Source organism: Emys orbicularis, chromosome 9 (genome assembly GCF_028017835.1).
Source record: "Emys orbicularis isolate rEmyOrb1 chromosome 9, rEmyOrb1.hap1, whole genome shotgun sequence".
In the NCBI taxonomy this organism is placed as follows: domain Eukaryota; kingdom Metazoa; phylum Chordata; order Testudines; family Emydidae; genus Emys; species Emys orbicularis.
This window is the reverse complement of record NC_088691.1, coordinates 43,148,349-43,162,507: the sequence shown is the minus strand read 5'-3', so window position 1 is coordinate 43,162,507 and position 14,159 is coordinate 43,148,349. Positions and strand designations below refer to the sequence as shown.

The following is a 14,159-nucleotide window of genomic DNA, read 5'->3' as shown; positions in this document are numbered from 1 at the left end:
GGAGATCACGTACTTCCTTTAAAAACTTCTCCAAAAATTGGCAGGAAAATGACTCCGGAGCCCTGGTTTGACAGGTGAGTGTCCAGGGAAAGGAGAGAGCTTCCTGGTTTTGCTGCCCTGTGGTGGAGGATCCTTCCCTGTGTTTATGTGGGTGGTGTGTTATAATGTCCAGGTTATGCCTCTGTGCTTTGGGACTGAAACAATGGGACAGAAGAACATCCATAAAGCCAGCTACAAAATCCTTCCATTCTAAAGAGTGCGAGACCCTGTTCTGCTGGATTTCCAGGAAATCCTGTTTGACTTGTTGGCTCCACCTCTACAATGTATCCTTCGTGCATTTAACCCTGTTTCGCTTTTGTTCTGTTGAGAATGACACTGGCGTCCCCAGTTGTTAATAACTTGATAGACACTTAGGCTTTGGCCTTCTGGAGTCCCCTCTTTCCTTTCTGGGCACTGAGTTCCTCCTGAGCATGGCCTCAGCATAATACAGTGTTATAACAAAAGATTAGCCAAACCACCTGCCTGATTCCGCTCTTTTACTCCTTTACTCCTCTCGTTCGCATTCTCTGGATGATATTCTGGCCCGATTTGACTGCTGATTTCACACTACAGTTGAGCAGATAGTGGCTGTGTACCATTCCGCCTCCAAACAAAAGGCTTGGGACCATTTCACGAAAGCTCAGCGTAAGAACATCAGCGTGTGGTGCAAACAAGCCGAGGTTGGTAATTTTTTATTGTGTTAGATCCTCCAGAGTACAGTCTCTTTCTTAACAGGATATTGATTTTAAGTTTACGTGGGCACTGTACTCACATGGACAGAAACAGCCTTAAATGAAATGGTGCAATATGGGCCTTACTTAGATCATCTGCTGAAACAAAGGTAATATGTGTTCCATTGATGTCTCTGACTGGAGAAGGATCCTGTGTATGCTAACACAGCCCTAGTAACGATAAATTGAGCCCTGTAAGCCATTGGTATTGTGTACAAGAATAACTATTGGGCCATGGTTTCTATTGTGGTATTAGGGCTGTAAACATTTGTGTACTGGTATGGAAACTGCATGGAATCACCTGAGAGAGAATCCTAAAAAGGACTACACAGTCCTTTATCTAATTCTTGTAACAGTCTTTAGAGGTGCAAAGTTTAAAGCTGGCACAAATCCAGCAGGTCTGATGAAGGACATCATTATACTTCTGTGCCTATAGAATGTAATTAAGGCTATGTCTTCGCTGGAGACCTCACAGCGACATAGTTGTACCGCTGCAGCTGTGCCGCTGTAAGGTCTCCTGTGTAGCCGCTCTGAGAGCTCTCCCGTCGGCGTAATTAAACCACCCTCAACGAGAGGAGGTAGCTATGATGGCTGGCAATTTTGTCAGAAGCTGGGAATGGGCGACAGGGGATGAATCACTTGGTGATTACCCGTTCTGTTCATTCCCTCAGAAGCACCTGGCATTAGCCACTGTCGGAAGACAGGATACTGGTCTAGATGGACCTTTGGTTTGGCCCAATATGGCCGTTCTTATGTTCTTGTGATTTAGCACTGTCCACACTGCCGCTTCTGTCACTGTAACTCAGTGGTTCTCAGCCTATTTATCATTGTGGTCCTCAGGCTGAGAACCACAGCGCCCCCTGCCCAGAGATCCCTCAATAGAGTGGGGCCAGGAGTGGAGCCCTGGGCGCAGGGACAGGCAGCTGGACCCCAGGCCCTGCCGTGGAGGGCCGGGCAGCCAGGACCCGGATTTTTTAGCACACAGCTGGGCCGCAGCTGTTTGTTAATTAGGCCGCATACGGGCCCGTGGGTTGAGAACCACTGGTGTAACTTATGTCAGTCAGGGCGGTGTTTTTTCACACTCCTGACTGACAAAAGTTTTACTAACAAATGTGCTAATGTAGACATAGCCTAAGTTTACAGTGTAACAGTGGAATTACTTTGGGTTGTGGTTACAACTGCAGTTCCTTCTAAAGTGAGAATAAAAGATGAGAGAGACAAGGTGGGTGACGTAATATCTTTTATTGGACCAGCTTCTGTTGGTGAGAGAGAGAAACTTTCAACCTTACACGGAGCTCTTCCTCTGGCCTGAAGAAGAGCTCTGTGTAGCTCCAAAGTTTGTCTCTCTCACCAACAGAAACTGATCAAATAAAATATATTTCCTCACCCACCTTGTCTTTCTCATATCCTGGTACCAACACTGCTTCAACACTACAAACAATAAAATATGAGGCAGAAGAGATCTGTTCTTACCTGGCCCCTGTATGAAGCAGTGCTGCACCTTCACAGGTTAGTTCCGGAACAAATTCAGATCACCGAACACTTATTTTTATGGAAGTGATATTCTCCCAGGATTTGGCTCTCAGTTTCTAAGGATGGAAAATTTGTACACTGGAACCCATTCTTCCATCAGACCACTGGAAAGGGTCATAACACTAGATCCCTGCCTGTAGAGTTCATCCAGCTCCTCTTTGGCATGCCTGAGGAAGTGTGCAGGAGGAGACTCTGCTATAGTGAACCTTGTAAGGTCTGCAGGAGTGGCTGCAGAGATCTGCTACGCTGAGGAGATCTGTAGGCATGAAGCTCCTCTCCTGAAAACCTCATAGGATGGGGCTCCTCCCACACTGAGTCCCACTCTTACACCTCTCCCGTTAGGAAGGCTGATGGTGTCTTCCAAACTATTATCCCCCCAGGATATAAAGAGTGATGTAGAACATGCAAATAATTCAGTTATTTTCAGCTAATGAAACTTAAAAAAGAAGTCTCAGTCTAGATTTAATAAAATCCTCCAGTGAATCAGTCATCGAGTCTCACAACAAAGACATTCATCAGCTGCAGAGATCCAAAACAGGCTAGGCTTGTGAATCGAAGTTCAAGAAGGAATAATTTTAAAATACTCCTGCCTCTTACACTGAACAGTGGAGACATTTGTGAATTCACAAAGTCCATTCTTTATTCACAGAGGGAGTGCTGTAAGTTTGGAAATAATCTTTTATGTTTGAAAAATAAAGTAATTGAGTCCCTGCTAATCTCAACATAACCTTAACCATGGAGCTGCCCTGGCAGCTGCATAATGAGCAAGCTGAGCCCATGCGGAGAAGTACAATGCTGTATTAATAAGAGACTGCAACTTGGGTAGGTATTTGTAGCCATTGTTTACAAAATTCGGATGGATGTAAGATAGGGTATTGACTAATCAAAGCTTGGGATGCAGAGTCAGGAGATCTAGGTTATACACTCCAGTATGCCACAGACCTGCTGTGAGGCCTCGAACAACTCATTACATCTCCAGGTCTCAGTTCCCTGTTGGTAAAATGGAGATCTATCTGCTTCTGTGGCCCCAGCGATGAGGTATCTGGACACATCACAGTCATTAATGAACTGATCCCTGAGGAAGGAATATACCAATACTATCAACACTACCATTTTACACATGGGAAGCTCAAGCACAGAGTAATTAGGTGGTTGCCCAAGGTCATGAACTTTATGACAGACAGGACTTTTGTCTTCTGGGTCCCAGTTCAGTGCTTGAACCACAAGACCATCCTCCTCCCAGGATGCTGTCAGGCATAGTTAAATCCTTTGTGACCCACAGAAGGAAGGGGGTAGCAAGGTTTGTCTTTCCAGGCTGACAGTGCTCCCCTGGCTTAGAATTGGAATGACAAAGGTGTGCAGCTCTCCAAAAAGATCCAGGCTGGACCCTTCCTCACCCCATACAATTCCCCTGCCACCTGGGCAGACCCTGCCTCCCACCAAGGTGTCCTATTCACCTCACTTACTATTGCTTACATTGTGCACAGCCCCACAGCATGCTGTTGCCAGGCTGCTGCACCCTCCCACCGCCTGGAACACACAGAAGACTGTTCTTCTCTAACTGTAATTCTCAGAGGTCCTGGTGCTAGTTGTGGAGTGTTCCTGTCTTTCTGGCCATGCTGTAGTGTGTGATGTCAAAGCTGGCCACTGGAGCTGTGAAAAATGTAAGCACCAATCCAAAAGCAGACAGTGTTCCCCTGGCTTAGAATTGAATGACAAAGGTGTGCAGCTCTCCGAGAAGATCCGGGGGGACCCTTCCTCACCCCATACAATTCTCCTGCCAACTATGGCACCTGGGCAGACCCTGTCTCCCACCAAGGTGTCCTACTCACCTCACTTACTATTAGTTGACCAATGGGGATAGAGTTTTCACCCTCAACAAAACTTTTAGGGGAGCTGGCTTGGACATTTCCCCAGCTCAACATCTTTGTGGATGATGGAGGCACATGTCCCCCATCCTTCAGGGGAGCATGCTGCTGGGCTGTTCACCTCCCATTTCCTCATTTGGGAGAGTCAGTACCAAGAAATCCTCTTCAGTACAGTTTGCTTCTTATTTTGCAACCATCCCCATGCTGTACGAGAGACTCCTGTGGGTATGTTTACACTGCAGGTGGAAGGTGTGATTAAAACACGTGTAGACATTCCTCAGCTAGCATTGATCTAGCTAGCTTCAGTAACAATAGCAGTAGCAGTGGCTGCCCAAGCAGGTACCCAGGGTGCTGGGCATGCAGGGCTAGCCTTTACAGGTGCCCCTGCTGCATCTTCACTGCTATTGTTACCCAAACTAGCTTTGACCTAGATAGCTCAGGTATGTCTATACGTGTTACAGTCACACTTCCTGATTGCAGTGTGGACAGACCCTAAGAAGAATGTTGGTAAATTGGTGAGGATTCAGAGAAGAGCCATGAGAATGATTAAAGGATATGAAAATGTGCCTTTTAGTGATAGACTCAAGGAGCTCAATCCATTTAGCTTAACAAAGAGACGTTTAAGGGGTGACTTGATCCCAGCTTATAAGTACCTACATAGGGGAAAAATTGATAATGGGCTCTACATTCTAGAAGAGAAAGCTATAACATGCTTCCATGGCTGGATTCAAAGCTAGACAAGTTCTGACTGGAAATAAGGTATAAGTTGCAAATGGTGAGAGTAATTGATCATTGGATTTTTTTTAGATATGCTCTAGGAATTCTTTCGGGGAAGTTCTGCGGCCTGTGTTATACAGGAGGTCAGTCTAGATGATCACAATGTTCCCTTCTGGCCTTGGAATCTATGAGTCTATGAAACTCCCTCTGTGTCCTAGCTGCTAACGGGTGACACAAAGCCACATTGTGCTAGAGTAAGCTACAGAAACATCTGGAAGGTTATGTAGCAAAGCGGGTAAGATTTCTGTTTATCGTAGGTATATCTTAGAGACCTCGGTTTTACTCCCAGCTGTGCCTGAAATAACCTTATACAGGCTCTGAGTTATGTTATCTGTGAATAATAGTTATCTCTCCAGCAGTATGACACTTTGGCTCAGGATAAGGGTGGTGAAGTGCACAGAACCTTTAATAGCTGTCAGTGGAAGATGTGTGACAAGGATTAATGGCCTATGGATGTGCACCTTCCGCTGGGTTAAAGGGGATCATGTGAGGTAGCCCATGTCTCTCATATTTTGCTTCACCCAGATTGTATGATTGACAGATTTATCGTTGCAAGACTGCCTGCAGCAGGGACCAAAATTGTGAGTTGGCAGCACTGCAAAAGGAATCCTCTCCCATAAGGGGTGTTGCCTGCAGGCTCAGGGTCTGATGGGCACACAGGAAGTGTCATGGATGGAGAATCAAGCTAGAGGGATGGAAGGTGACAATTATTCATTTTTCTTATAATTAAGAACCATATAATCAAACTGGCTGTGTCTAACTGGTCAGTTTACAACCTCTCTAACTTGTTCCACTTCCTCTCATAACTATGGGTAGCCCTCAAAATCAGAATAGAGTGGATATGTAACAATAAAGGTTACGCTTTTCGATTTAATGTAATGTGTAACAGTGACAGAAGGCTCTTTGCAGCTATATTTCTGCTTAGAAAAAGTGCAGTCTAACCTACCCCTACTGAGGTCTAACTTACCTCAGTGTATTTCCTGTGCTATACTTTGACATTAAACCATGGTATTATTTCAGTCAGCACTGCATACTATTTGTTACACAAAAGGCTTTATGCAACGTGGGAGTGAAAGACCCAATGACCTAACCTACTGAGAAGCATTGCTTTTATGCAGGGGGACGTTGCTTAGTAATCATAACATAGGCAAGCCATAAATCACTGTGAGGCAAGGAGCTCCACGCGGCTTCACTGCAATGGATGGGGGTTCTGATTCATCCTGCTCTGGTGCAACAAATTAGCAGGGCTGCCAGAAATTCTGTCATTAGCCTGTCAAACATCGTGTGAGAGTATCCAGAGGAAGCTAAAATCCTGACAACACATCATTATTTTGCAAATTAAATAAATGCACACCTAGGCAAAACCATGAATGCAGGTGACAGAGGATTCACGTTAATAACATATTTTAGCACTAATGACCCTAATTAACATGTTGAGTGATTATTTAGATATAAATGATTTGCTTGGTGAAAAATATAACCTCTCAGCCTCCTATTGAACTTTTCTTACTCATTGTGATTTTATTGTTTTATTTACATCATAAACACAAAATACGCTTAGACATGCTTTTCTAAACTTATGTCTTTAAGTAGTACTAGTAGCTGAAAGCCCATGCCGTCACAAAATAATTCACCATCTGTGTCTCCCTCATACAGCCAATGAAGCTGTTGCATGCAAATTAGCTGTGGAGTAAGGGTGCTGATTGGTTCAGCTACTTCTGATATCACAGCTACACACTACGTGCATTTGTCATATTGTGTAATACTTTGTCTACCCTATGTAACGTTGATAAATATTTACAACAGACACATTTGTATCATAATTACAGGAAGTGCACACTAAAACACACAGCTTTCAAGAATAAAAGCTCATCCTGCTCAACAGATAAAGCAGCCCAGAATACAAGCCATAGATGTGTGGCTGAGCAATTCTGAGGTTTTGTTTGTAAGCATGTGGAACCCTCGACGAAGACACGAGTCACTTGTCCGTATTTTATAGACTGTACTAAGGGACTCGGAGATGACCTTTCTCTTTACCACCAGTACAGTAACTCCTCACTTAACGTCCTCCCGCTTAACATTGTTTCAGAGTTACGTTGCTGCTCAATTTGGGAACATGCTCGTTTAAAGTTGTGCAATGCTCCCTTATAACGTCGTTTGGCTGCCTGCTCTGTCCAGTGCTTGTAAGATTCTGTGGAAGAGCAGTGACTTTACAAGGGAGCATTGCACAAGTTCCTCTTCTCCGCCTCCTCCCCCTACCTCCCAGTGCTTCCCCCATTGCCAAACAGCTGTTTTGTGGCACTTAGGACTTTCTGGGAGGGAGGGGGAAGAGCGGGGAAATGCCGCATCTCCACTCCTCCCCCTCTCTCCCAGAAAATCCTAAGCACTGCTAAACAGCTGTTTGGCAGCACTTAGGACTTTTGGGGGGAGGGGGGAAGGGAAGGAGCGGGTATTTGGCGTGCTCCGGAGAGGAGGTGGAGTGGGGGTGGGAAGAGGTGGAGCGGGGACAGGAAGAGGCGGGCCTGGAGCATTCCTGGGAAAGTCAGCGCCTGTTCTTCTCCGGGGAAGCTGCTGCTGCAAAGGTGCTTCCTAGCGTCCTTGCCTGCAGTGGGCTGTGCCTGTGTAGGGTAAGACAGGGGCACTTCCCAACCACAGTACAGTTCTGTACAGTATATCATGCCTTTTGTCTGCCCCAAAAAAATTTCCTTGGAACTTAACCCCCCGCATTTACATTAAATCTTATGGGGAAATTGGATTTGTTTAACATCGTTTCACTGAAAGTTGCATTTTTCAGGAACATAACTACAATGTTAAGTGAGGAGTTACTGTACTGCATAGTGTCATGGAAAGGCAATTTGTTTTTGTTTTTCCTTTCATGAGAGCTACTTGGTGGCTGGTTTTCATGCAGGAAGTCACTGCTTATCTGTGAGAGAGGCTCTGTGGCTCATAGATTATTCATAGATTTTAAGGCCAGAAGGAGCCCCAATGATCATCTATAACTCACCCAGTAAACTCTGTATCAAGCCCATAACTTCTGTGTGAGCCTATGACACTATGGGTTTCACCCAGGCCAGTAAGGGGTTGTGTCACTGGCTGCCCTGTATCCCTGGGTGCTTCTGTGCTGTGCTGCTTTGGCTCAGAGCCCTGACACCAGTAGCCTGTTCACAGAACAATGGCCTCACTCTGGCTTTCACCAGCCGGGCTATTCCTTGAAGGGTGACACCAACAGCTTCTCCAGTCCTGTGTCTCCTCAAAACCGTCTCCCTTGTAGTGTCCAGTCCCTCTCACTGGAATCACACATCTATAATTCGTTATGTGCTGCCCTCACATAGATCACTCAGTAATAGCAATGAACAGCGTGTTACCAGTTGGCATATGATATCTCACATGATACTTTTTAGAAACAGATTATGACAACAGGGTGTTGGGGCAATGAGAGTGTCAGGCCTGATGTGAGTTATGGTATGGTGTGTTCTCTGTCTGTGGGCATTGAGGGACTCCCTGGCTCACAGAGCTATAGTAGCTCTCTTAGAGAGAAAGTCAGTCTTGTATTAATGCCTTCCAGTGATGGATAACCCACCAGGTCCCAAGGTAGGTTATTCCACTGCAGCAAGAGCATAAAACAAATTAGTTTTGATGTTACATTCAATAAGAGGGGCTGCTGTATTGTGTGTATTATTCAGTCCTGGATTTAGTTTATTCTAAATAAAGCTGCCATAGCACCAGAGTGCTACAGAGTTAGATCCTGCTTTCAGTTGAGTTCAACAGACAGGTTACACGGTAATGTGAGGGTCTGAGAGGTGGCTTGGTGACTTCTTGTAGGGGGGAGGGATAACTCAGTGGTTTGAACATTGGCCTGCGAAACCCAGGGTTGTGAGTTCAATCCTTGAGGGGGCCATTTAGGGATCTGGGGCAAAAATCTGGTCTGGGGATTGGTCCTGCTTTGAGCAGGGGGTTGGACTAGATGACCTCCTGAGGTCCCTTCCAACCCTGATATTCTATGATATGTTGGGAGTCATTTCAATGGCTGGGGTCAGGTATAGGCCCTATTCAGTACTTTGCCTATGAGGGCCTGCTGGTGCCCAGAACTGCCAAATGCTGTTGCTGAGTACAACTACTGAAGGAGTCAGTACATGAAACTTTGTAGGCCAGGGTAGCTACCTAGCTACCAAGCATCTTCCCTTGAATAAGATCTCTCTTAAGTACCTGCACTCTCTCCAGCTCCACCCTCCAGAGCTCACATTTTGGGTGCTGGCCAGTCCTGTCCCAGACCTTGCTATGCACCCTGGGCAATGCTGGCTCCTCTGCGCCTCTCTGGCTTCAAGGCCATCAAGAATGCTAGGTATTAAAGAGTGTGAATTAATGCATCTGGGAAGATTTCCCTCCTGATTCCTGTTCCCCGTCACATGTACCATTGGATCAAATGCTTGACAGAGGCCCTTGTTTGTAGCCTAGCCAGCTCTGGCTCCTGAACTTCATTGCACTGTCATCTCTGACTCTCACTAGCAGAGTCTGCATTCATTCCTGTCCTTTTCATGGTACCTTTCCTATGGCCTCCCCTTTGCACCGATCTGAGAATGTTTCTGTTTCCCACGGCTTGGCTGCTCTTTTCATGGGTAGCCGAACATGAATAGAGAGAATGCTTATTGGCTCCAGGCTCTTGTGGTAAGGTCTCCTCTTGTTTTGCTTAGTAAATGAGACTTCTCTGCATTCTCTACAGTCACTATTTATGGGACACTCAATCTTAGCAAAGCTCTTTCTGGTAAGTTGGCATTAGGAGGGGCACTTTGCAACCTCTGACGGACTCTGGTAAGTAACTTTGGCATCCTAACACCTGAACATATTTACCCATCTCTCTTCCTGTGTGGTTTCTGTATTGATATTGTGCCCTATAACAGCACCCTGGGTGTGAATGACACTTTGCAGCGAGAAGGTCAGAAGTTGGGAATAGGCGACAGGGGATGGATCACTTGGTAATTACCTGTTCTATTCATTCCCTCTGGGGCACCTGGAATTGGCCACTGTCAGAAGACAGGATACTGGGCTAGATGGACCTTTGGTCTGTCCCAGTATGGCCGTTCTTATGTTCTAATGAAGCTGCTGGACTGGCTTCTCCGCTGTCTTGCATGTGGCGCAGGCAGACATTTACACCTGTGCAAAGTCGGGGTGAACTGCTGCCATTCTCCCCCAGTACAGGTGCAAATCAGTACAAGGCTGAGGACAGTCAGGCCCATGGCTGTGCCCTGAGCAGCTGCAGGCTAGGCTGGCTCTGACATCACGTGATGAGAGCAGAGGTGAGGCCAGGCAAGGGCGAGGTGGAGGCGGGTTGGCACTCAGTCCCTTTTGGAGCCTGGTTGTGCCATCGTGATTCCTACCCCTTTTAGCTCCAAAATCTGATGTGGGAGGGCAAGTTCCTGACAGAGAGTGGAAAGGAGGGAGGGAGGGTTTGATAGAGGAACAGGAAGGCTGCATGGTGCACAGGCCCAGGGAGGGCATTGCAGGCACAGGGGACAGAATGGGAGCATGCTAAAAAGCATAATGCACAGAAATCGGATCAGCATGGCCCAGAGCATATGTGGGAGCGTGTCCCCAACTCCCTCTCGTACTAACAGCTGCCCCAACTCTCTCTGCAAACAGTCTTCTCCTCTGCATCATTGTGCAGGTACAAAGGGGCTCCCTTGGCTGTGGGCTAAAGGGGCTGCACTAAGAGGTTAGCATAGGTGTAAAACATTCACTCTTGTGGGTCATTTGTATGAAACCCTCCCATGCAGTGAGTGAAGAGCTGGGTGTATTCTGACTTGCTAGCTTTAGGCAACATTGTCATATCTCCTGGGTATCACTTGGCTGTCAGAAGGCTTTGGTACCTTCCACAATTGGGAATGGCTGAATGGACACAGTGTCCCGTCCTCAGCTGGATCCTTAATGGAGCTGCAGTAATGGTTCGTGGCTCCATTGCTCCAGCTTTACGTTGATGGAGCAGGGGGGCAAATACAACCCCCTTGAGTGATTCACCATTTCCTCCTGTGAGCACTTGGACATCAGCAGCTCATACAGGTGATGGCTCAAATCTGGTTCCTGGCTACCTCTCAGCTGCTTAGCAGTACAATACAATACAAAACCAGAGAAGAGGCTTCTCCCAGCCTGCAGCACCAGAACTGGCACTAAACTACTTCATAGACCTGCTTTGCAACCTGGGCAGGTGTGAAGAGGATGTATGGCAGGGCAGGGCTGAGCAAGGGTGATGGGGAGGGACAAGGTGGGGCATTGCTGAGCAAGGTGCATGGTGGGGAAACACTGGGTGAGGGCAATGATTCAGGTGGAGGGCAGTGCTGGGTGAGTGTGCTGGGGAAGTGGGTGGAATATTTTATGCCAGGAGTGTTTTACAATGTGAATGGTCTTTGCTGTTATGTGGTTGGGGCAGTGAAGTACTCCTCACATGCTCTTTTCTGGTAGCACTGGGTCTGTTCCTTGCAGACTCTTAAAACAAACAAGTGGCTTGTAACCTTACATTGAAAGATCTTCTGTTTAAACCTTAGGAAATCCGCAACATTCATAATGATGAACTCATGGGTATTCGAAGAGAAGAGGAAATGGAAATGTCTGACGATGAGCTAGAAGATCCTTCAGAGACAAAAGAAACAGAAGAATCAGGTACAATCGTTTGCTATGGATGATAAATATATCTGCATGTGTGTCTGCAGTGTGTGAATTCCTTGGGGAGCCCCGAATGACCAGCTCATTTCCACAGCTAGGAACCTATCACCTAGTCTGAACAATGGAGCTTCTACTGCAGTTTTCTACAATTAGGATTTAGAAGCCCAAAATCTCAGGAATATTGGACTCTGGGCTTTGGTTATCCCTGGGCTAATGTGCTTCAGATTCCTGGAGAATAGAAACAGAGGAACTGCCAGACTGCATCAAAGCCGAGGTCCAGTTAGCCCAGTTTCTCATCTCCAACAGTGGCCAGCACCAACTGCTTCAAAACGAGGCGTAAGAACCTTGCAGAAGCAGATGTGGGGTAATCTTCCTCCCCATCAGGCTCTCATCCTAATCCCTAATAGTCAGAGACTGGCTTAAATCCTGAAGCAGGAGGTTTTATAGCACTCAAAATGTCTGTTAATATTAACTATTATAACTCAGGATATTCTTGTTAGTGATACAAATGTCTAATTCCTCTTCGATTCTTGCTAAAGTTTTGGCCTCAATGACACCTTGTTGCAGTGAGTTCCACAAGTTAATCACGCTTTGTGTTAAAAGGTATTTATTTTTGTCAGTTTTGAATTTGCCACCTTTGAGTGTCATATTCTTGTGTTATGAGGCAGGGAGAATAGAAGTTCCTAATCTCCCTTCTCTAAACCGTTCATTATTTCTATAGTTTTATCATGTCCCTGCTTATTTGTCTCTCAGCCTTTTCAATCTCTCTTACAAGAGTTTTCCAGGACCTTGATTATACTTGCTGCCCTTCTCTGAACCCCTTCTAGTTCTGTAATATCCTTTTTGAGACAGGGTGACCAGTAGGCTGACCAATTTACATAATAGTATTAGAATATCTTCTGCATTATTCAGGGGCAGCGCCAGCCTCTTCCCGTTGGGGGCTAGACAGAAAATTGTGGGAGGGGGACTGCTTCCTCCTCACCACAAGGCCCAGCCCTCTCCATGGCTCTGCCCCTGCTCCTCCTCAGTTAAGTGCCACCCCCACCTTCTTCCCTCTAAAATCCCCAGGTTGGAGGCCAGAAGCCAGAGCTGGGCAGCGCAGGGTGGCTGCTGTGCTGTCTGGTGCCATGGTGCAGGAGACTGCAACGCTTCCCTGTCTCCTTCTCATGCTGCTGCTTGGGGCCCTGGGGCTGCGGCTGCTCCTCAGCTCCCCCCCGCCCTTTGACTGCTCACAGCCCGTAAAAGCCGCCTGGGTGGGGGGACCCAGCTCTGGGGCCGGCAGAACCCTCAGGGAGCAGCAACCACATGGAGTGGGGCCCAGGAGCCTTGGCCAGACTGTGTCAGTCTGGGCTGCTGTGGGGAATCCCGGACTCTATACCTGCTGTGGGCGGTGCACCCCGTTGGACAGGGACACAGGCCGGGGGCTGCTGTTGGGCACCCCAGCCCCTGCCTAGGCTTACTTCTGCACTGCTGCTGGCACTGCCTTCAAAGCTGGATGGCCTGAGAGCAGCGGCTCTGGCCGGGTGCCCAGCTCTGAAGGCAGCAGAGAAGTAGCAGCAGCAGCAGAAGCAGCAGCAGCAGCGAAGTATCTATGTTTGACCTTTGCGCTGGGGGGTGCCTATAAGGGGAGGCTAAGGTAAATTTTGGGGTGGCTATAGCCCCCGCAAGCCCCCGTCTAGCACCGCCCCTGGTATTATTCACCTCTGCATTCCTTATGCACCCTAACATCTTGTTTGCTCTTTTGACTGCAGCAGCACACTGAGCAGAGGTCTCCATTGAGCTATCCACAGGGATGCCATGCTCTTTCTTGAGCTGATGTGGTTAATTTGGATCCCAGTAAGAATTATAGCTGAGTGAGAGCTTTGCTATCGTAAAGGTTAAGACCCGCTTTCAGTTTAAGGGTTGGCAGTTCTAAGTGCTCTAAACTCTATACGGTTAATCAGATTGCCTTGAAATTTAGGGTGTCTCATGGGGGTGCAGGGTACAGTCAGTGATCCAAATTTGGAGCCATTGGACCTACTATCTCAAGGTAGTCCTGAGATATAGTCCCCTAAATACACCTTTACACATACTCTATTATTATTATTCTATTACATACACAGGATTTTAAAAAGACATTATTAAGGTTGCAGTATCAAACACTCAAAAATGCCAGACTGAAAATTGCCCATGCAGCCCATTCACCGGCCCCTCTCCATGCTTAGGCATTATGATACATCTTAATTACATGCTCACAATTTTTTCCACAGGATCCCTGCCTTGTTCAGTGCACAGGATAGATGGTGCTTACTGAATTAGCAGCTATTCACTATTTTGTTTTGTCCTCATTGTTCAGTGTGTGGCCTATGCTTTATTTACTGCCCATTGCTCAAATCCTGCTCTGAAGGATCTCTTAATTAATTCCTCATGCTGTTCATCAATATGGTATCTGAATGCTTCACAAATATTTGTGAATTTCTCTTCACAACAACCTGAGATGAGGGGGTAATATGATTACCATTGTGCAGATAGGGAACAGAGTGATTAAGGTCACACAGATCTCTGCCACTTGAGCTAA

General features: G+C 46.7%; 1 protein-coding gene across 1 annotated transcript in view; it reads left to right on the top strand.

Moving 5' to 3' along the window:
• ENOX2 (ecto-NOX disulfide-thiol exchanger 2) overlaps window positions 1-14,159 on the top strand; it is a 132,587-nt gene that overhangs the window by 84,592 nt on the left and 33,836 nt on the right. The window contains exons 8-9 of the mRNA XM_065410746.1: window positions 613-719; window positions 11,485-11,599. Coding sequence (XP_065266818.1) covers window positions 613-719; window positions 11,485-11,599 — 222 coding nt within the window. The remainder of the gene's footprint in view (window positions 1-612; window positions 720-11,484; window positions 11,600-14,159) is intronic.